We start from the raw sequence: 24,604 nt of genomic DNA, 5'->3' as shown, positions 1-24,604 counted from the left end.
CAGTTTCTAGTATTGTTTGCGTTTGTCATTTACATTTTAGTTACAGCCAGCTGTAACTAAAATTCTAAATGTCAGTTTGCATCTAAGATGGCTGCTAAAGTGCAGTTTTGAAACGCTGCTGAATAAACCCCAAATGATGCAGCAATCCACTGTTTGGGTGTGTTTATCTATCTTATTGTCCTTCCGTGTATGTAGCACCTGGTCAAGTTTTTGGACGGCAGTACCACTGCTTCCATTCACAGATGGGTACCGTACAATTTTGGATAATGTCATGGACATGAGACTCAGAAAGCTGATGTGACGTGAATGTGGAATTAGCTTTAAAAAAAAAAAAAAAAAGGTCTTGGAGCTTAGAGAGATCAATGACTGCTCACGCTGATCCTCTTCACACACACAGGCACAGACACTGGCACATCCACGCAAAACAGACACTGGCGTACACACACGTTCTCTCTCTCTCTCACACACACACACACAGGCATATATATATATATATATATATATATATATATATATATATATATATATATACACACATGCACGCACACACACACAGACCACAGGGCTTTGATATGCATGAGAGCAGCAGATATTATTGGCAGGTCTCATTTTCATAGTCAATTTAATCCTGACTTATAGCCCTCAGCCCTCTCTCTCCCTCAGTCTTCTCCTCTCTGTCTGCCTCTGTCTGTATTTTGTCTTTCTCTCTGTCTCTCTCTCTCTCTCTCTCTCTCTCTCTCTCTGCCTCTCTCTCTCTCTCCCCCCCACACACACTCCCCCTCTCTGTTAGTGAGTGATCTATGGTCATGCAGTAATATTGATTACAGCCTTCAGCCCAGTAGCTGTGAAGTCAGTTCCTTTTTATGATTCAAGGCAGAGCTGTATCTGTGAAGTCGGTCTCTTTTTGATTCCACGCTATGCTGACCTGAACATCTGAACTTAAAAAGTGAAGTTAAACAGCAACTACAAAGATTAAAAGAAATAAATACAAAACAGGTTATATAACTATTTGGCTCACTAAAGCTTTCTCATTGCAGCTCCTGGGGCTGTCATTACAGGCGTGGACAAATGGTAGCTTAGACATTAATGCGGGTAGCCCAGCAAGTTAGATTTAACAATTTCACAGTAAAGAAATCATTGGTTGTTTGCTAGTTCCTTTGAGGCACTGACATATTGTCCGTTTATTTATTCAAATATATAGAAATCATTGGTTGTTTGCCAGTTCCTCTGAAACACTGACATATTGTTCATTTGTATAGCCTCTCGGTTTCAAAGCCCCGCACAGTCTTTCATTTATTTCCATCTTTATTTACCCAGGTTAGGCTTACCAACCGCATTCTCTGCACACACATTCATATCCTCAGAACATGTGTTTTTATGTATCCTGCTCTCTCCTCCCTCTCCTCTGCTCCTAGCCTACCAGTTGAGAGTGTGCCAGCCTCCTCCAGAAGTGGCCAATGCTGACATGCTGTTGGAGGACGGAGAGCTGGAGATAGGTGAGTTGTCTGTTTGTCCGTCTGCCTCTATGCCTATGACACTGATGGAGGATGGAAACTGGAGACTGATGAATTCCTACATGTTGACTGCCCACAAAACCCCCTTTTTTTTTTTCAGTTGACCTAAAGTGTGTTTATTTGGCCAAGCCATAGCAATCATAAAATCCATGAAAGACATATTCCTCAATCTTGACTTGATAAGCACTGATAAGCCTAACCACACACTAAAATATGTATATATATATATATATATATGTATATTTCATCTAAAAATCAATGTACTTGACCATGCAGTATTAAAACACTTCAATATTCTGACATCGGGCATACTTGACCAAATTTGTATTTTCATAGGAAATCTCAGCTTTTTGCTCCCTTTAGTGGTTTAATTTTTCCTTTGTAACGCTGATGTAATCATGTGCACTTAGTACAGTTAATGTGATAGATATAGGAGTTACCAGTTAAAGCTTTTAAAAACAAAATGTAATCACTATCAAACAATTGAATACTGTGGTAAATCATAAACTCACTAACTGAAGTGAACGGTTTTTGACAAGCACCGAAAGCTCTCTAACCCCTACTCTGCCCCTCCAGGTGACATCATCAGGTACCGGTGCCATCCTGGATTCTCATTGGTTGGCAGTGAGATTCTAACCTGTCGCCTAGGAGAAAGACTGCAGATGGATGGACCACCTCCAACATGCCAAGGTGTGTGTGTGTGTGAATACAAAAGCAAACTAAAGTGATAGTACTTTTAATTTATATTCCAAGTAATGCCAATGGGTGTTGAAAACACTGGAAATAAAATAACAATACTGTATACTACTTCAAGCTAACCACTTCCCTCCCCTCATCTCCTCCCCCCAGTCCAATGCCCCGCCCATGATGTGCGATATGATTCTTCGGGTGTCATCCTGAGCCCTGGTTGGCCAGAGAGCTACCCTAATCTCCAAATGTGTTCCTGGAGCGTTACGGTAGAGAAAGGATACAACGTCACCATTACCTTTGAAAGTTTCCACACTGAGAGAGAGTTTGACGTGTTGGAGATATTTGATGGTAAAATATACACACACACACACACACACACTCTTTCTCTCTCTCTCTTTCTCTAAGGTACTCTATGAAACCTTATCATCCATACAATTATTGGCATAAAAAAAAAAAATCAAAGCACCAAAACAGAAATAATCAACATTCTCACTTTCACACTCTCACTCACTCTCTCTGTCTCTCTTCCTTTGCCCCCCCTCCCCTCACCCCTTTTCACTTTGCCTTTATCTCTCTCAGGTCCTACAGCCAATAGTCCTACTTTGGCAACGCTGAGCGGTGACCTGCCAACTCCCTTTAACCTTACGACCTCTGGTCACCAGTTCCTGGTTCGCTGGTCTTCAGACCACGGCACCAATAAGAAAGGCTTCAAAATCCGCTATGTTGGTGAGTACCAAAGTATGTATCCCAACTTTATTTTACTACTACTTTATACTGTTATAATGCATGGAAATAAGGAGAGAGGGAGACAGAGACAGACAGAAGGAAAGAGAGATACCATAGGTTATATTATTATATATTATATTATAAAGAGTGCTTAGGGGAGCTGTTTATCCAACCTCTAAGTTACACAATTAGTAAATTTGCAGGGAGAAAGTGGAAACCGCAATCAATAATTAGCTGAAATTTATTGAGAAAGAAATCTGGAAAGCTTTGTGTAAAACAAAGTTTATTTATCAGTCACTTCAGCTCACCACCAGCCTTTACTATTTACTCTGTCTCTGCATCTGCATCACACTGTCTTCCCACTATCTGTCTCTTCAAACAGTTTACTTACTTATACTATGGGTCGTTTTTAACTTTCATTCATCCAAGGAAGGCTTGATGAGCACAAATGCTGTTTTAGAGCAAGGCCCGGCTTTGTATTCAAACAGTTTCACACATCCACACCCGGGAGTCCAACCACAGCCCTCCACTGTGGGGCACTGAGCATCTTCACTGGGGCAATGGGGGGTTAAGTGCCTTATTCAACGGCATCTTGTTGATAGTTGCTAAGGGGGAGAGGGCAGTATTACCTTTTTATTTTGCCTACTCAGCTTTTCCCAGCTTGTCCAGAGATTTGAACTTGTACCCTTACGTTCACAAGCCTGCTTGTGTAACCTTTAAGCTACTACTGTTCACCATGATGAAATGCATTGTCTGTACAAAACAAGAACAAATTGGACAGGGTTGTTAAACTGGGTAGCAAGATAACTGGGGAACCAATGTGCAGTATTACTTACATGACAGACCAGTACACCATGAATTTAGCTCACAAGATCATAGCAGATCCACTGCACCCTCTATGGTCTGAATATGTACCTTTACCTTCAGGGGCGAAGGTATAGCATGCCCAGGATGCGGACTAAAAGAGGCATCACATCCTTCGTCCCACGCAGCATTCAGCTGCTTAACAAGCTCTGATCACATGGTCTGAATTTGCCACTTTCTTGAACTTGCACTTGATGTCCTTTATCGATCACCCAAATGATGCTTTTTATGATGTTTTTACATGCTTATGTTTTATGTTATATTATGTGCTGTCATGTATGGTCGTTGATGTTTTTGATATTCTTTTATGCTCTTTGTGCAAAGCAAATTCCCCCGAGTCGCAATAAAGGTTTCATTCATTCATAAACTGTATGATACTGACAGCTCATAATATCGATTAATTGTAAATCAATTTCAAATACATTTGAGCCCTCATAACTAACTGTTAGAAGCCTATAAATGTAGCCAGCAGTAACATGGGAAATCAAAACAAAAACCAGAGGGGAAATTCATGAGGCTGGTAAGTCTCCATTTATCTGTCTTGCCACTGCATTAATCAGATCTGATGAGGGGTTGTCAGCTGCCCACTTTGCCAACACACAGGTGCTAGCAGCTCTTGTTGTGGCCATCAGCTGTGTGTTTGTGGTAATTGTCAGTGCCTTTAAAAATGAGCAAACTGAAACTGCCTTAATTGGAAATTGTTGCCAAACAGTACAAAATATTATAGGGATTGATTCAGAATTTTCAACCCAAGTAAACCACGATGAAAGAAATAGCCTTTTACTGTTTCACCTGCTATCAAGTCCGCTCCTCACTGCGGAGAGACTGCAGTATACCACAGAAATGAATCTGTAGAAAAATGAGACTATGCTTGACTGGTAGCCAGAATGTTGCTGATTTGATTCTACCACCAGCAGTGTTTGCAGTGGCATTCCCTCTTTTTTTTGCCCACTGCTGCCAATATTGTCTCAAGCAAAATGATTAATGCTGCTGGCTGTAAGATTATTTCATAAAACTAAACAGCAATTTGATTCTCTTGATGAGTTTGTGGGCAGTGTGAGGTAGCTTCTGACGTCCAACTCATTGATTGGTCAATCAAAAAGCTCTACTGAGAGAATCAGCTTATTGTTTGTCTTATTTGGCATTCAGACAGTAGCTTGTTGGATTGATCCTGATTGGCTGGTAGCGTTTTTTATACAAAATGCCTGGCTGAAACCCTTAGCTTTTAGGTTGTGTTGGCAAGGTATAATCACCATTCTGAATGTGATAATTAATATTTCTACCCACTGAACTTTCTATCTAGCCTTGCCCAACCAGTGTTTTATTGCCATTGTAAGATACACAATATTTACAGCCAATAAAAATGATTAACCAACTAACGTGACACATATGCCATCATTCTGACTGATTGTCAGAAGGCAACTTGTCAACTTGTGTTAATAGTGACTCACATTAATGACTGACAGTCTCAAAATAACTCATGAAATGAGCACAAACTCTGAAACTCAGATTACGTGTTGAGGACACAAATAATGTGAATAATATGTTCCTCTACTGTGAAAGATTACGTGACAATAGCATGAATTGTACACAAATCATTTTCAAATGTTGGTCAACTAAAACAACTTTGGTTAAGGTTACGGTTAAAATTAGGGTTAGGTGTAGGCAACTAAAACATTGGTTAAGGTTAGGGTAAGGTTGTGGCTGTGGTAAATAGAAAAAACTTTTAGTGGAAATAAAGTGTGAAAATAAACTACACAAGATGGAAATTGAACCCAGATCACAAGAGGTGAAGGCAAATGTATACACACTAACCTCCACACCCTGACTTTCCACCACGCTAATTCAATGGCGAGCGAGTGCCTGCTTCTAGTTGTAACACACGTAATCCTTTTGTGACGTAATTCCATGAAACAGGTTGTAATGACAGTAAGACTTCAACCGTGCTAGCATGACTTTGACTAGCGTTCCATTGTTAGCGGATTGATATGGGCACCTGCATGCAGACATAACCATAGATCTGTTTCGGATGATAATCTTGATATTGTTTTGGAGACACTGAAATATCTGGCTTACTGGTTTCCTAGCTACAGTAAAACACATATACTGTCAGGCCATAGTCACTGATTGCCAACCGCAGTAAAATGTGATAGTAAGGTTTTCCTGCTTAAAGTTAACTTGCTAGCTCCTGTTTTAGTAATAGAAAACCACTCCATGTTTAAGTCATTTCAAAGTTTGTCCTGTTTCTTCGTCTCTTCCGCTCCAGCGCTGTACTGCTCTACTCCAGACTCTCCACTCCACGGCTCTATCTCCTCTCAGAGTGGCGGCCATGTTAACAGCGTGGTGCGCTGGGCTTGTGACCGTGGTTACCGCCTCCTAGGCAACGCCACAGGAACCTGCCGACGCACGGCGCTCGGCAACCATGCCTGGGACTCACCTGTACCTGCCTGCCAAGGTGTGTGTGTGTGTGTTTGTCTGTGTGCTCATGAATGTGTGTGTGTGTGTGTGTGTGCGTGTGTAATACCAAAAGGTAAACACTACTGAAAAGCTTTTTTTTTTTTTCATTTTGTGTATGTGATATTCACGCAGTGTAAAAAATTACGCGTCAGGCACTTTTGGGTTCTTTATGATCACTAACTTGAACTAAACCGGTGTAAGTCTACACTGGAGCAAAATCCAGACTACTCACTTCAACCAGCTAGAGGGAATGCAGTCTAAACGTTTAAAACGAGTTCAATAGTTATTTTGACATCAAATGCCATATTTTCTAGGCTATCATGGATTCTGCCAATACACGTCCAAATGTACAGTTGTTGGTTTTCAGCACACTTGTGGCTCAAGTAGATAAGTTGATGCTTTGTGTCTAGCTTATTAGCATTAGCACATGGCCTGCTGTCATGTTAGCTTGCACTTAAACATGTGACTCTAGTCTAAGATGCCTACATGATGGATCTTACTTTTCATTGCATTGAACTAGAGATCAAATATTTACGATTGTATCTGTTTAATTTTTGATACTTTTATTGAAGTCAGCTGAACTTGTTTACAAAACACACCCAATTTTGGGTTTGACGATTTGTTTTATTTATTTTTGAATAAAATATTCTCAGACCTACCCACATACACTGAAACAGGCATTGCACACATACATGGGTGGGGCTTGAGGTTTGAGCATATTCATTTTCCTTTCTATTCAAATCAGCAACCTGTATCCCCACATCCAGCTGTTTGTTGCAGAATGCCCAAAGTAAAAGTCGGTATGTTAATGGCTGACTTCTATGTGTTAGGGTTTCTGTGTGTGTGTGTGTGTGTGTGTGTGTGTGTGTGTGTAGTCTTTCTAACCAGCGTGTGTCTGTCTTCCCTAGCTGTGTCATGTGGGGCGCCCAAGGCTCCGGTAAACGGTGGAGTTTTAACAGCTGACTACTCCGTTGGAACAAGAGTTTCCTATTTTTGTAACGATGGTTACAGACTCTCCAATAAAGAACTGACTTCAGCCGTCTGTCAGCCTGATGGAACATGGAGCAACCACAATAAGATACCACGATGTTCGGGTTAGTAACACATACAAGTATACACATACGTACTAATGAGGGCTGAGTAGCATTGGGATATTTTCAGTATGAATACCAATTCTGATATTTTTACCAATATCAGTTCTGATTTTACAACAACTAAGAGTTGTTGTTAGGAAATAGTATACAGTAAAACTATAACTGTAAAGATCCATGGCAGGTCATTGCTTTTATAAAATGGCAGTACAAAGAGCACAAATGTTACATAAATATCTTATTGTTCAATTGATAATAATAAAAAAAAACTCAGCAACAATAGCGAAACAAAGTGGTTCCTATAAGCAACACACACATTTTTGGTTTGCACATTATCATTTAAATTAATATCTATCTATTATCTCTCTCTCTCTCTATCTCGCTCCACCCCCCCCCCCCCCCTCTCTCTCTCTCTCTCTCTTTCTCTCTCTCTCTCTCTCTAGTGGTAGTATGTCCCAGTATTGGGTCATTTTCTCTGGAACATGGGCGTTGGAGGATTGTCAACGGTTCCCACTATGAATACAGAACTCGTATTGTGTTTACCTGTGATCCGGGGTACTACAGATTAGGCCCCGCCCACATCCAGTGCCTGGCCACTGGCGTATGGAGCTGGAGGAACGACAGACCACACTGCCAGAGTGAGTTACTGTGACATATGACTTTTTAATGACCATGGCATCTAATGACCATGACAGATTACCAACAATTTTTGTTGGTAATTTGTAGTTTTATTTGGCTTAGTATGCCCACTTTTGTCATGTGAATTTATTGTGTTCACTATGATGTCTACTTACCAATTAGAAGATAATAGCTCTTAATTATTAAAACATGTAAATGTTTCATAAGCTCTCCAAGCTGTCATTTTAAGTTGAAAGGAATAGTTCACCCAAAAATCTATATTCTGTATATTCTGATCTACTCACCCTCATGTCAGTTGAAACAGTGGTGAAGTTAGTATGTCATTATAACACACAGCAAGCTTTTTTTCAGCTTTGAGACGGAGTGAGACCGTTTCTTCAGAGTTCCAAAAAGGTTCAAGAAATGACCATAAAGTTACTCCAAACAGCATAATAAGTGCAAAAGTCCAATATTTACCTCATTATCTGCTAGATTTTCCCCACTCACAGAGCGCTGGTCGCCTTGCAGTGATCTGGTGGAAGAGTCTTGCTGCCTTCATGTGCTCCTCATCAGCTCATACGTCTGAGTTTTACAGTCGTAAATACAACTAGTCACATATTCAAGTATTTTTTAGTCAGAAATAACAAAATGGACCCTGAAACAAAAGTAGCTTTTTGGTGACTATTTCAGAAACGAAGTGGTACACAGCTACTTTGTGCTGCAATGGCACACAGGGTGAACTATTCCTTTAAGGACAAGCCAAAAGCTCACAACTATTCATTTTATTGTTAATATTTAAAACTTGTGAGTATTTGGGGCATGACTACTATGGCATTACCTTGAGAGCATCATGCAAAAAGGCCTTTGTGTTTGCAAATGCAATCTGAAGGTCCATGTAACTGTGCGCAGACTATCAGTAGGATTTATGAACAGTTTGGAAAACAGATGCGAGGAGGGAAAGATGAAATGTGCCATTAAATTGTTGTCAGTTACACGTTTAAACCAGTAGCTACTCTCGCAAGCATGTAAATGTAAATGATGTGGCAAGCTGCACCCTTACAAAGACTAATTTTTCACCATTATGGAGTGGCAGCTAGCTTTATGGCAGGTAAAGTCAGTAAGATGGATACCATTCACCACTGTAGTATACATTTGTAGTGTCTGTTGCACCTACTCCTTGGCTAGAGTGCAGTGTGTGCTGTTAGCACTCCCAGATGGTGACACTCTAAATCAATGAGCTGGATTCTGCTAGCTCTCTGAATTTGCTAACAGCCCAGTTCTGTGTCAGTGTACTCTGACACTTACAGTCCCAATTTGTTAATGTATCCTTTGTTTCACAACATAGCAACAGTCAACAACATGCTGTATCTTTTTTTTCAAGATACATCATGTTGTATATATTATATTGCTCTTGCATCTCTTAGGAAGGTCCATAAGTATGGGCTCAAATGGATCCCATACATAAGAGCTGATTTTTTTAAAATGTTCAGTATTATTTCAAATGTGCTATTATCTGAGGATAAAAATAATACGCTTTATATTTCATTTTTTTTATGTACTTCAATTTTATTTTACTTACTTACTGCCAGTGAGTTACCAGGATGTTTTTTTTTTCCTCTGCAAACTTTGCTTTTTATTTACTTACTTTTTTTTTTCTTTTTTTTTTTTTAAACTTTTTTCCAATTCCTTCTCTAACTTTAAAGAGTTACCTTGACATTTTGAATTGTAGTCTAGTTATTTTTCCGTTAGGGGATACCTTGACATTTTGAGTGTATCTTATTTTTCATAAAAATAACTCCATGACATTGTTATTTTTCTTCACCATGCAATTGTGAGGGGGGGGGGGGGAGGGATCTGTATTGGCACCAAATTTGCCTGAAAAACAGCTTGCCAGAATTGGTAGCATTCCTCATTGAGACCTATGAGTTCTACTAGATACAGTGAACTTGCTATGAATACGTGCAGAACTGGCTGCTTTTAGATTGTTTCTGTCTGTGTGTTTCAGTTATCTCCTGCGGCGACTTGACGGCTCCCCCCAACGGGAAGAAGATTGGTACTCAGACCACCTTTGGAGCTACGGCCATCTTTACCTCTGATGCTGGTTACATGTTGGTGGGGACAGCGGTCAGAGAGTGCTTGTCATCTGGGCTTTGGAGTGGAACTGAAACGCGATGTTTAGGTATAAGGATACTAATACTAGTAATGTGTTAATATATATACTTTTAGAAAATGAATGTCATCTTGTCTACTGAGATTCAATGTTTCGGCTTATTGATGTACACATTTACACACACACACACACACACACCCACACTGAAACACCCACCATTAGAGAGGGAGTTTGAGAGATGCGATTTTTCAAGGCAATCTAATGAGGACAGGTGTCAAAGTTGGTGCCCAAGACCTCTTGTCTGGCTGCACAGCTGCATACCTCTTGCCTCGTCCATCTCACAAGCAAAAACGATAGAGTTGAAAGATCTCTTCAACTATCAACAGCAAGCTTCTGCTACGCACTCAGTAGATTCATTTTGAATCTTTTTTTTTTTTTTTTTGATAAACCAGAAAAAAAATAGCCGCTTTCTTCTGTCAATGTGCCTGGTAGAGGTAACAGATGTTATGACACGCTGCCATCACTTCTCCATGGTGCAGCACTGGAAATGGCACTTCCCAGAATACTTCACAGGCTGAGGAGAATATGAGATGCAATTTATAAAGAAAAAGTTCAATGAAACATAACCCAGACTGAACTAAGTGGGCTATATGATGATGATGAGCCATCATGATTCTGTCAGATTTTTTTTGGGAAACCTAATGATATGCTATAAACAGGCAATTTCATTTGATAACTTTCCTCATTATCTGACAAGACAAACTCAACAATTTCTATTCATTTCACATATTGTTTCAGACTAGTAGAGACACGAACGATGATGTAATATACAAAATATGGTATAATAGCAGCTCTTACTCCTACATGATCATATTCCCCCAGATTTCCCATCCCTTTAGCAAATTAAAAAACAAGCATGAAACAATAACATATAAAAATGCATTAGGTTCAAAAAAGCCTAAAACCTACACCAGTATTACAACACAACAACGCACCAGTCTGACTTGTATAGTAGTTTACAGTTGGCTTACAGTACAGCAGTGAGATTCAGCTATTGTTATACTCTGGAATGAAAGTCAAGGTGTCGGCATAGTTGGAAAATGTAAGGTCTTGATTTCCTTTCAGAGTTTGCCAGTGAGCCTTTAAGAAGAACTGTTTTTTATAATTCGATACAGTGCAGCATCTCCTTGATCCATCTGTCATGGGTGGGGAGTGCGGGCATGTTTCAACTAGTAATTATTACCCGTCTTACCAACAGTGAGAGTAAAAATAAAGAACTGAGGAATCTGTTTCTGCACAAAGTGTACTGGCCCATTAAAGTCTTCTTGGCATTTCTCAAAGAAAGCTTTCCTTGGAAATGTTTGAAAATAACTGACATGTATAATCCAAAATATTTAAACCCATTGTTAACCTCTGGGAGATTAATGGGAGAGGAGTAGTCTTTTGGATAAGGAATTAACAGGAAAGAGCTAATTTTTGCGTAGGTTTAGCTTATACCCCAAATATTTCCCAAATTGCTGTAATATACCCAGGGTAGCAGGGAGAGAGGAAGGCTAATTAGAAATATAAAGAAGAAGATTATCAGCATACAGGGATAATTTATGAGTCACTCCCTCTTGAGTAATGCCCTCAAACAATGGCAAATGACAAAGGCGATATGGGGCAGCCTTTTCTCTTCCCATGGTAGTGGGGAATAAGGCTGACTGTGAATTGTTAGTATTAACTGACGCCACAGGGGCCGAGTGTAAGTTTTATCTATGAAATGAAATCAAGATTCTATCCAAATCTTCCACGGACATAAAAAATATATTTCCACTCTTCCCTATGAAATGCCTTTTCAGCTTTTTACAATACAACAGTTTCAGGAAAATCAGAGCTTGGGGAATGAATTTGATCCAGGAGTAAAAAAGGCAAAATAAATCCTGTTTGGTCAGATGTTGTGCAAAGAGAGGGCCTTTGCTAAAATTGTAAAATCTACATTTAAAAGTGAGATGCTTCTGTAGCTGCTGCAAAGAACAGGGTGTGTCCTTCTTAAGTAGCAGAGAAATTGCTTAGTAGTTGATCATCTGAGCATCTGGTTATTCATAGTTGTAAATGGGAGGTGATACAATTTCTCCTCTATAAATTTGCGACGAAACAGAACGGCAAATATTTTGTGAAGGTAGGATATTTTTGTGCTCCCACATGCACGTTTCATGATTTCACATGCCTCATATATGAAAAGGTTTTCAAGCTGCCACTGCACATTTTTACACACATGCAAACAGATTCAACAGGTGTTTAACACTGTAAATGCCCCACAAAGAGGCAGCAAACTGCCTGAGGTAAAGCCAAGGGGATTTTCACTCTCCAAAGTGCATTTAGAATGCAAAACTAGCTAGCAATGTCTTTGTAGCTCTGGTAATGACTGAGGAATACCCATCCCATAGTAAAAATAAAATTCTTATGCAATAGAAACATTCCATGTCCACTGCAGCACATAGGACAAACCTTAGTTACGACTTGCAAGGTGGAGCAAGGCTATCAGAATGCCTAGGTACAGTACAGTAGGATTGTGAAATAGTTTGCATATGTGCAGGACAGTGTTGGCTCACGGTTACAGCATAAAAATAGAAAGTAAGTAAATAAATAGACAAATAGAAAAGGCCAAATTTGAAAATATAATGAAACATTAAAAACAAAGTAGAATAAAACTTTAGGTAGAAGGTTTATACAGGATCTTGACGGTGTCCACTGGTGAAAGTCTGTCTTCAAGCTAGATATAGAGCCAAGACTTTAATCACTAGGGGGATTAAATCTTTTTCTTTATACAACACAGTAAATGTGTTTCTGTGTAATATCTGTACGTGCCTTCTGCTTTTCTAAATATAATTGGACCATTCTCAATTGATTTCAGCACTAAAGTTTCTCATAAACAAGAAGAAAACTTGATTCTCATGTGAAGAATACACCATTTTGAAGCTTTCTGTTGCCTTTGTAAACATTTGAATGCCTTAAAATTGAGACTAGTACCAAAAATTGGTATGGTAGAGATGTAGGTATTGATTTTTTTTTTTTATACCACACTCTGCCAATATTCACATCCAACCTCTAGTTTCAGTACTCCAAGTTCAATACCAGCTCTATAACAGTATTTTTCCAAATCCATTCTTTATTGAATGAAAGTGCATTCCATTATAGGACAGAGTAAATCATTTTCCCTGTAAAAGTTGCATGTTCACTTTTACCAAAAACTTGAAGAAACCCTGAGTGGTTATAAACATTTAATGTTTTGTTGCCTTGTGATACCTAAATTCAACACTTCAGTTACAAAAAAATCAGTGCAACAACAATAGGTATTGTATTTTAATACCAACCCCTGCTGCTTACTGGTGATTCACTTGAGTTATTTGGTTTGACTCACAGCAACAATCACAGAAACAAAGTGCAACACTGGGTCAAAAATCTATTGAAAAGTGTGATGTTAGCAAGATGTTCCTTCACAGCAACAGTTCTGAGGTACCTCCTTGGACTAAGTTACCCTTTGTCTGAGTTCCCTCTCTCTCTCTCTGTGTGTCTCTCTTTCAGCTGGTCACTGTGGTATCCCAGAAGGCATTGTGAATGGTCAGGTAATCGGGGAGAACTTTGGTTACCGTGACACGGTCGTATATCAGTGTCTGCCTGGCTTCCGACTAATTGGCTCATCGGTCCGAATCTGTCTCCAAGACAACCAGTGGTCGGGACAGCTGCCTGTCTGTATACGTAAGAAAAACACACATTTACTCCCTGACTAACAACTAACTAACCAACCCAAACTCCTACTAGACATATCTGTCTCCAAGACAACACAGCTGCATGTCTCTGTAAGAAAATGCACACACACTGATGCATATTCACACACAGACAAACAGATTGAATGCAACAGTTCTTGTACATACTTTTTATCGACTGTAGAAACACTCTCACACACACACTAAAACACTCTAATTAGCTTAAAAGACAGTCTTGTTTACGTCATATTTATTTCTTGATCTGTGACTTACTGTTCCGAGTAAACCGAGTTGTGCTGAGCGTAAATCAGGCTTCTCCCACCCCGTCAGGAATTAAGTTTTCAGAGGAATAAAAATATGAAACGTAGTGAAATTCCAGTCCAAACATCATTCAAAGTATCGACGATGTGTGTGTGTCCATAAATTCTAAAATGTTATGATGAAAGGATGCAGATAAGGTGCTGCTATGGGTCACCATATAAGGAAAGGAGGTGATCATTTGAGAAGAAATACAAATTACAATTACATTTTTAAGACCAAATGTGACTCAAGAGAGCTGAAACATTTTGGCTGTTTTTAAATGTTCTGCTAGACAGCAAATGAAGACTTCAAACTTTTTTTTAGCTGCAGTGTTTTGATGATATACTCAGCACCTTCATTTGAATTTGAGATATAAGTTGCCTGTGGCGTTGAATAATCAATAGAACATATTTTAAAAGTCAATTTGGAACCATACCACTGCTTGTTGATTAAGAGAAAAAAAGGGCCTTAGATTAGAGAAGGCGAGATGATACACAGTGTGATAGAGTATTCACAAGATGGTGCAGTGGAATTGGCATTTGGTGTCAGAATGCGGCAAAGTATATCAGCAAGAGAAACAGGAGGAGTGCTCTTCCCAACAAAAAAGATTAAAAACGTCTTACAGTCTCACATTTGAAGAGGCAAGTACACCAGTAGGGGCATACAAAGTAGTAACTGGTGCTGAATGAAAACCAAGAGTTCCTCTGGTTTGAAGTAGTAAGTTCAGAGGAATATTTTTGCTCTAGCACCTTTAATTCTCTAATTTGTGTGGACTGTTATACCATCCCCTATTCACTGTCGGTTAAATCAGTTGAACAAGTCACTTCTTTGGTAATGTTGAGCTGTGTTGACACTTAAATTGGTAACAAAGGAGGCAAATACTGAGGTGGTGAAGATGTGAGGTGAAGATGTTTCATAGCCGCCTTGAAAATCGATGGTCATTGACAAACTTGTCCTCCATAGCAGGACAGGATAGATCCAATCCAAGGGAAACGACTAAATAACGAGTGTGGCCATGGTTGTGAGTTGAGCTAGCACACTATTAAAAAAAATCACCTGCAGTCATAACTTTGTTGTGGTTCAGTGTGATAGAAATAGGAGTTCAGAGAGTACTAACAGGATACTAGCCTTTGGGTTTTGTGTGTGTGTGTGTGTGTGTGTGTGTGTGTGTGTGTGTGTGTGTGTGTGTGTGTGTGTGTGTGTGTGTGTGTGTGTACGCGCGCGCGCGTGGATAACAACGTACAAAATAGGGTCAGGAAAGATCATTTTAAACAAGAGCACCTCAAAGCTAGAAAATTGAGTAACAATGGGGCTACCTTTTAAATTGTTTTTTGAACACAGCGGCAAGGCCTCCACCATGGGCACTAGTCTGGGAGAGCTGATAAACTCCAATCAACTTTCAGTCAAGAATAAAAATAATCCACATTTAAAGAGGAAATAAAATAATTTACAATAAACCTTTTGTTAGAGAGTGTTTTTGTATTGAGAACGGCCAGTTTGACATTCACATTTTGAGAAACATCCCTCTCTGGAGGCACTCGCACAATAGTCCTGAGGTTCTGCAGATTCACACCAGCAGTCCCATATAAAGGGCCAGAAGGCCCAACTGCCAGTGTGGTCTGGATGAGATAAATAGCTGGGCTTGAGGATAAAACAGAAGGCTCTGACGTGTCCAGGCTACTGTGAAAATCCTCTAAAATTGGTCACTTGCTGTGAGCGTTCTGAATGTTTTTAGGCAGCAACTGGGCACAGTTAAGGTGGGGATGAGTGCCATCTCAAGCCAATAACTGAGGCTTTTTTCCAAAAAAGACAGACTGGTTGTTCACTAATTTAAAACCGCACTCAGAGGATGAAGGTGATGATGTACTCGCCCAGAGTGGAAAACACACAAGAGAGGGAGTCATTTTTTTTCTTGTGACCTCTTTTTGACAATGACCTAAAATAAAAATAAATGTTAAACATGGTAGCTTTTTGTCAGTGAGTTTGTATGTCTGTATGCATGCGTGACTGTGTGTAGGTATTTATGTGTGTCCATATTGTTAGGAGTGTGTGTCTATCTGTCAGTGTATCTGGGTGTGTTTCTCTGCTCTGCTGTTTTTATTGAGGTTATTCATGCAGTGGTTATTGAGGGAAATCATTTCAGAACCAAATTATACTGTAATTATGGAGATGAGAGGCTCTTGTTTAGAGACACAAACACAGAATGATGATGAGACTATGATGTCTCTGCGTGTGTGTGTGTGTGTGTGTGTATGTATGTGTGTGTGTATGTGTGTGTATATAGCCGCAGGGTATGCTGACGGTGTCAGATAAATTTGTATCTTAGGCAAACAAACAAACTCTTCTGATTCTCACTGATCAACTGAAAAAAACCTTGGCTCCCCTCCTCTCCCGTCTTCGCTTGTTTTCATCTCTCCTGGCTTCTCTCCTTTTTCTCTCCTGCTCTCCTCTCTTCTCCTACTCTCCTCCCCTCAATTGTTATTTTCCTCTGTCCTCTTGTCTTCTCCTCCTACATTCTCATCTCTTCTCCTCTGCTTTTGTCTTCTCCTCACTTCTCCTCACTTCCCTTCCCTCCCCTTAATGCATCTTTCTTTTTTTTCCTCTCCTTCTCTCTTCCCTTATTGCCTCCTGTAAAGCAATGGATTTAGAGGGAGAGATAGTGAGATAGGCAGAGGCAGAGTTAGAGAGACAGTTGAGAGAGAGACTGGCAGTAACTGTAAACTGTGTGTTTACACAAGCATCAAAACACTGTCGTCAGCACAGTGAGGAAGTGAGGAGATGGGACAATTGCCACACACGCGCACACACACACACACTCACACACACATATACACACTAACTCACACACTACTTTAAAGTAGACCCAATGAATGACGCCAACAGGATGAATAGTTATGATCCACAATGGCAAGCAGAGGACACTCTGAAACAAAACTAATACTCAAGATGGCGAGGGCCAATATTTCGAAATTGATGACGCTGGATCAGGATGCGAGCTAGGCCTACAAATAATGTGAGTCTTCTCGGGTCTAGTGGTGTTCTCATAGATATTCATGAATTAGGACAGGCCCACAGATCTGGTCCAGATCTGAGCCTCTTTTGGCTCTCTAAACAGAGGAAATCTATCTGAAATCTGATTTTCAGCTCCTTGGCTCAGATCAGATCCTCTTGTCAAGGAGAAATCTCAATGAATAGGAGTTTTGTAATTAGATTAGAAAAACTAAATGAGTGTTATGAAAATGCAATCATTCACCAAAGACACAGTTAGATATAAATCACATCACTGGTCCTCTGCAACTGCTTCACGTTAAATGCTGCAATAGCAGTACTGGATAAGACTACACAAACATTCAGCAAAGACACAGTTACATCTCAATCACGGCAATGGCTCAACTTACTCGTCAGTTACATGTAAATCATAATGTCAGTTGGAAGGACATTAATCAGCAGAGTAATGACTTATTGTCAGTCAAGCAATGAGCAGTAAAGTGCTTTCAATGTACTGTGTAAAGTTAATTAGTAATGCAGTACTTTGTAGTTATTTGCTGTCTTACTGTATCAGTGCTTTGTACTGGTGATATGCTTTTGACAGTTTTTGTCTTTCTATTGTGAACTCTATCCTAACTTAATTCTCTGAAATTTATTATGTGCAATCTCAAGTAAATTTGCAATTAATGTGCTATAAAGTCCACATGTATCTTTCATTCACATTTTCTCCCCTATAGCAATCAGCTGTGGCCATCCAGGAAGTCCCATATACGGCCGTACGGTGGGCAGCGGCTTCAACCTTAACGACGTGGTCAGCTTTGTTTGTAACCGTGGTTACGAAATGGAGGGGCCGGCACGCGCTCAGTGTCAGGCCAACCGCCAGTGGAGCCACCCGCCCCCAACGTGTAAAGGTGGGGAGAAAAGTTAAGTCTGTTCACCCCTAACCTTATTTATCCCTAACCTTCGATACCACCTCAACCCTTAACCCTATTTACCCCTATCGCTCTTTACTAGAACTTGCTTTTCCACCTTAACTCTGACAAAAGTCCATTAACGCCTTTCCTTAATTACCCCGACCCTATCATTTCACCTAAATTCCTTAACCCTATTCACCCTAGCCTGCTCTTCCGTCATAACCCTAAGGCTCATTACAGTCTAGAAAAGATAACAGCTTTCTTTTCAAACATTTTTCTCAAACCCTACTCCTCCTTGCCCTTAATTTAATGAATTCATGTCTTTAAATTTATTAATCTAACCTCCGCCTGGATCCAGCCACATGAATGGCCAGTTTTCGTTTCTCAGTTCGTTCACTTCAATCTTTAGCCAGTCACAGCAGCAAGGGTCGCTTCACTCACATGGATTTACACACAAGCTAACAGCGTCCTGCCCAGTTTGCAGAATGAAGTGCCAGTAAATCAAGCAAAATTCAAAATGCAACACATGGCTGACGAGCGAAAACAAAGGGGGCTTGATCCAGGACACACAAACCAGCCCCTAACATAACATCCTTTTACACTGGCCATGTCTGCCCCGTTTAACCCCAAACCTCATCCGCTACTTTCTTTATACTCATATGGTTTTACCAATCTGGAGCTGTGGCGCCTGTGGGATAAACTGAAAAACACTTGAGAAGGAAGAGAAATGACCCTCTCTGGTTCATGCCAAATAACACATGTCTCTCTATCTCTCTGTATGTGTGTATGTATGTGTATTCGTATGCGTGTGTGTTTGTCTCCCTGTGTCTCTCTCTCCGTAGTGGTCAATTGCTCCGATCCAGGTATCCCGGCCAATTCCATTCGGCAGAGTAAAATAGAACATGGGAACTTTACCTTTGGTACTGTGGTTTTCTACGACTGTAACCCGGGATATTACCTGTTCGGGTCGCCTGTGCTAACCTGTCAACCTACCGGACAATGGGACAAACCCCTACCTGAATGTATAGGTTAGTATGATACCTGTTTATCTCTCTGCCTGCGGGCCGATCTCCTGTTTTAACCTGCCTGTTTATCAACGATATAACATTCTGATCCTAAGAATAAAGGTCAAAACTTGTGCTGTTTCCTTTTTACATTTGTATGGCTCATCTCTGCCAAGAGTGCCAACAACTCTAGACTTTGTTTGTCTGTTTCCTGTATCTGTCTCTCTATCCCTAGCCCTATCCATCTCTTTGTCTCTGAATCCTATCTAGTTCTAGACAGTGGTCACCCCCAGCAGCTCGTAATGATGTGTTGGGTCAAGAACAGCTGTCATCATCATCTATTCATCTCTCTCTGTTGGTCTCTAGTTGTAGACTGTGGTCATCCGGGCTCTCCCCCTAACGGTTTGCTGAGTGGAGAGAAGTATACATTCGGCTCGACGGTTCGATACTCCTGTCTGGGAGGAAGACAGCTGAAAGGGGAATCATCCAGGACCTGTCAGCTCAATGGGATGTGGAGCGCCCCCATGCCCTTCTGCTCTGGTAACTATTTTAACCTTTATTGAATATACAGACTGTAAAGTTCCTCCTATCAGAAGGTGGGATGGAGGGATAAGAGTTGTAGATGAAAGGGGAGACGTCCGGAACATGTAGACGCAACAGACTGTGGAGCACTCCATGCCTTCCGGTTCTGCTAGCGCACTTTCTTAACCCCTTTATGATCGGTTGGAGGGATAATGGGAGGGATAGGTAGACAGATAGAGGGTAGGGTTGACACTTGAAAGGAGAATATACCAGGGTCTGTCAGTCTAAAGGGCTGTGGAGCACAACCTCCCCCCGCCCCACTCCTGGACACCAAGCGTGTGCGTTTCCGGTCTGGTAAGAGAGTGTTCTCAATCTAATTTCACCCTTTTGTAAACCTTGTTTAACTCTTATTTCAACCTGCTCTGACCCATGCCTTTCTGCTTGGGGTGAAACCCACAAAGTGACTGTTTTGAACTTGAGAGGAAGCGGTGAAATGAGGGAGAGCGTAATGAATGGATAGAAGGACTGAACTGAAAGTGTGTGTGTGTGTGTGTGTGTGATAGAAATAACGATGGACGGATAAAGTGATGACAGATAGATTAGACAGTTGAAAGAAGAATCCCGTACAACCTGTCAACTCGACCCACCGTAGAGCATTCTCATGACCTGCTCTGAAATAAAATGTACTTTATTCAACTTTTATTGTAGCACCGCCTGATAGAGCCCTTACAGCAACCTTAACCTTTTATCTAGTGGAAGGAAGAGATTCACGTTGATTTTGGTTATAGTGCAGGTTGCAAAACTAAAATTATTGTTATTTGGGTTCTTTAAATATTAATACATTTAAACACTTTAATTTGCATACATATCCCCCATGCATTTTCTCTAGCAGTGGCTGCAGTGTCTTTCTGTGGTGACTGGGTGCTAAAATATTATACTGTAGATGCAACACTGTCATTGTGTTCACTTTGCTGCTGTGAAGTGCTTTACACAAGCATATTTCCTCCCTGTTGCATTTATGCATATCTCAACACTTATTGGAGTAGATTGTTTCTCCAGACAGAAAGCCTCCTTACCTTTCACCATGTATAGAAACCATCTAAGTTATATGATTGTCAGTTGGCTGGCTAGGGGCCTGATTACGGCTCTCCAGGCAGAGAGGCTCCCAGCTGCTGCTTATATTATATGACTGAGAACACGTCCCAGACAAGTTGACTAAGAATACATTGTTATTTACAGCGATTGCCTGGGGAAAATGTTGCAGGGCGAGGGAGGGTAATAGTTTAAGAAACGGTGATTCATGGTTTCTATCTACCAGGTCTGCACCAGAGTCCTACACAGATAAGAGTTTGGCCCATGGCAGCCATGATAGCTCCACAATTCAGCTTCATGGCCGCTGATAAGCAAATGGTGATTCTATGCCAGCTGATCTTATGCCATCTGATCTAACGTTGGGTATGTTACATGCTGGTGCTTGGGAGGAGCACTATAAGAGCTGCTGTGTGTGTTTGTTCGTTTGTGCCTTTATATGTAATGCTCGTTGCAATGCGCGCTGCTTAGGGGAATTGCGGTATGCCACTGTAAGCGAGCAGCACTGGAAGCATCAACCGACTGGAGGCTGGTGCGCCGTACAGCCGCATACCAGGAAGCAGCTCGTGATTCTCTAACTGTAGTGGCAAAGTCAACACATGAATTAAATATTTTGTTCAGCTATTCTCTTAGTTCCAACAGCACTACCACAGTGGTTTGGTCTTAACAGGTGGAGTTTTTAAAGTCAACATGGTTTCACTCACTCCAGTCATGCACCCCCTGCACCCCTGCCCAGAAAGCCCTGGCATTCTTATTTCAACCAAACCAATACTTCTTAGCTGTAGAGTAGGGGAAGCAACGTTGTGTCCCTGGGGTTATTACTGTCTCTAGACCCTTTCAAGGCCTAAAATCCAATTCCTCATTATTTATTGGGACTTGCTTTCATTTGTTTTAGCCATTTTTACCTCTAGATATGTGATTGCTACATTCAGATTAACATTTACTTTAAAATGTGTTTCGATAACTGCCCATTTGCATCCAAGGTCGATTAATTCCCATCATTATTATTTTTAATTGATGATTTTGTCGTTTTATAAGCAGCTACACACATACAAACAGTTTGACTGGGCTTCCCACCATGCCTACTCTAACATCCAAGTCTCAAGTGCTGTGACCCACAGTGCAGACTGGATCAGATGAGGGAGAGTGGGACAGTGCAGCGTGTTTTTCTGCCAGCTTCATGGGCACCTCTACAAGCCTGGGCAGAAAGGCTTCAGCCCAGTAACCCATGAATTAATCCAGGCCAAGTACGGCCAAAATCTGTCTGTTGGGTATATATAATTGTGTGTGTGTGTTTGTGTATGTGTGTGTGTGTAGATGAGCGTGTGTGTGACTGATTAGTGATTGTTCCAAAGTCACCTGAGGGAAACGACAGAGATTAGTTTCCACATCGCTCTATCCCCTAGACACAGACACACATACATGCACACGCACACAAACAAGTGCACGCAGACACACACACATACACACACTCATACACACTAACACACGCACCAGTGACATCAGGTAGATTGGTTGTTGTCCCTGTTGAGACCTGATACACCTGAGGCTACATGGTGACTTTGGAGCTCTGTGTGTGTGTGTGTGTGTGTGTGTGTGTGTGTGTGTGTGTGTGCATGTAAGAGTGTCCCACAGGAGTTGTGTAGATGGTAGTGCAGTGTCTGTGTGTGTGTGTGTGTGTGTGTGTGTGTGTGTGTGTGTGTGTGTGCCCTGCCCGATACAGGGTTTTTGATCTGCTACCAATATCCGTAAGGAAAAGTCATCCATTTATCTGCTGATACAGACTTTTTGCACTAGGATGTAATTTCCTCACATTTTCTCCCAATCACTCACATTTAGCTTTTAAAGACAAATAATAATGACAAGATGCTGTAAAGGTTTATTTTTTTTTACATTTGAAAAACATTGTCTGAGATCCTGAGGCATGAAAAGATGTTATACCATTAACTGTTGTTTTCTTGTGATATGTGTAAACTCAGTTCAGCAGCAAGCCTCTAGATGTTTGCGCTATGGAGCAAAACAAACCCATTATGAATTGAGGTTATTTGTCAAAACTATGAGGAACATCGCAAAAAGATTACAGATGCTTTTGAGAAATACTGTAGGTGGGTGATTATTTGCTGCGTCACCCCCAGCGGTGGAAAGACTAGAATGTCCCACTCAAGTAGAAGTACTGCTTCTTTGCTGATATTTTACTTCTGGTGTAAAAATTTACTTGAAAATTTAACAGAACACTGTTACATGTTTCCCATTAAATTTTGAAAGGACAAGAGGAGAGAGTTCAAACTAGATTATTTTAGTGCAAAACTAAACTAACTAAAACCAAATTATCTTCTCTGCTGACTGATTCACTGTGAATGGTTCCACAATTGGCCAATTTTACAATTGTCCAGTTTATGATTACTGACTTTAAAGAATACTCAAAAAAGTGCATAAACAAACCACTTAGTTACAGTAACATGAGTACATGTAATTACTTACTTCTACCCTTGGTTACCCCAAAAGGTATTTTGATTCTGAATATTATAGATACATAATTTTACACACCTTGAATTAGTGGTTGACAATTGATGTGGATGATGTTAATAATGTTTTAAAATTACAGTGGAAAATGGGAAAAAATGTGTCTTTAACTTATTGTTCTATATATAGAATCTGAAATTAATCAGATTATGACATTGATGATATGCCAATGAAAATTTTAGACCATTACAAAAATAGGCAAATATTGGCCTATAATATTGGTCTACCAATATGTTTGTCCGGCCTTGTGCCTGTGAGTGAGTGTGTGTATGTGTGTGTGTGTGTGTGTGTGTGTGCTCCCAAGAGCGTGCTCTGTCTGTCAGGCAGAATTTGCTGACCAGGCGGCTCTACAAGGGCAGAGCGAGGAGCACACACACACACACACACATTCTCAGGGCCTGATACACACACACTCACCCATCCACCAGTACACAGACACACACACACACACACACACTGATGCACACATGCAATCACACACAAAGACATGCACCTTGGCATCAACATAAGCACACAGCCTTGTATAACACACACACACATATTCAGTCACACACACACACACACACACACACACAATCTTAAGGCAAACATATGCTCCTTGTCACCAACATGCGTGTGCAGTCCAGTAGCATTTGTAAGCAGCCATTTCATAATGGAGCACCCTGAGAACATAATGGCCTCTATACAATACATTAAAGATGGAAGCACATGTTCAGTGCACAATGCTGAGTTCACCTCACAATGCTGTCACAATAACTTATCTATACAGGTGATAAAATACACTAAATAGAGGTTGTTTTTTAGATTCATTTGTGCTGGACTCTCTTTCTCTCCCTCCTTTTTGTTTCTTTGTCTCCCCATCTCTTTCCCTTTCTTCCTTTCTTTCTTTCTCTGTGTCTGACTCTTCTCTCTCTCCCTCTCTATCTGTTTATCGATACAGGGGATTTTAAGATCCAAAATACGCTCTCTCACTCTCTGTAGATGATGCAGCTGGTTCTTGTGATGAGCCAGGCATTCTAGGTTTTAGGGGAGAAGACCTAACTCTGCTTCTCTTTCTCCCTCCCTTTCTCTCTCTCTCTCTCTTTCTCCTTCCTCTCTCTGCCTCGCTCTCTCTCTAGGCGACACAGCTGGTTCCTGTGGCGATCCAGGCGTTCCCTCTCATGGCTTCAGGGAACAAACGGATTTCAGGATCCGTTCCAAGGTTTACTTCAGCTGCTCGGAGGGCTATGATTTGATTGGCTCGTCAGAGAGGATGTGCTTCCCCAACGGGACCTGGTCCGGCACGCAGCCCTTCTGTAAACGTAGGGAAACCTATCCTAACCCAGCACCTGGACACTGACCCAGTTATAGATCCATCCATATATTCTACAGTGTGCTAAAACAATCTATAGTCATTATAGTCAGTCCTGGAGCTGAAACTCATTGAGATGCAAGATAGATGCTTT

General features: G+C 40.7%; 1 protein-coding gene across 1 annotated transcript in view; it reads left to right on the top strand.

The window, feature by feature from the left end:
- LOC139920124 (CUB and sushi domain-containing protein 3-like) overlaps positions 1-24,604 on the top strand; it is a 371,750-nt gene that overhangs the window by 330,633 nt on the left and 16,513 nt on the right. The window contains exons 47-59 of the mRNA XM_071910054.2: positions 1,416-1,496; positions 2,091-2,204; positions 2,364-2,552; positions 2,784-2,942; positions 6,061-6,249; positions 7,160-7,345; positions 7,786-7,980; positions 9,966-10,139; positions 13,638-13,811; positions 17,845-18,030; positions 18,864-19,049; positions 19,392-19,565; positions 24,278-24,460. Coding sequence (XP_071766155.2) covers positions 1,416-1,496; positions 2,091-2,204; positions 2,364-2,552; positions 2,784-2,942; positions 6,061-6,249; positions 7,160-7,345; positions 7,786-7,980; positions 9,966-10,139; positions 13,638-13,811; positions 17,845-18,030; positions 18,864-19,049; positions 19,392-19,565; positions 24,278-24,460 — 2,190 coding nt within the window. The remainder of the gene's footprint in view (positions 1-1,415; positions 1,497-2,090; positions 2,205-2,363; positions 2,553-2,783; positions 2,943-6,060; positions 6,250-7,159; positions 7,346-7,785; positions 7,981-9,965; positions 10,140-13,637; positions 13,812-17,844; positions 18,031-18,863; positions 19,050-19,391; positions 19,566-24,277; positions 24,461-24,604) is intronic.

This window comes from Centroberyx gerrardi, chromosome 19 (assembly GCF_048128805.1).
Source record: "Centroberyx gerrardi isolate f3 chromosome 19, fCenGer3.hap1.cur.20231027, whole genome shotgun sequence".
Taxonomy (NCBI): domain Eukaryota; kingdom Metazoa; phylum Chordata; class Actinopteri; order Beryciformes; family Berycidae; genus Centroberyx; species Centroberyx gerrardi.
Note: the sequence above shows the minus strand (reverse complement) of the source record. Positions and strands in the feature narration are given on the sequence as shown.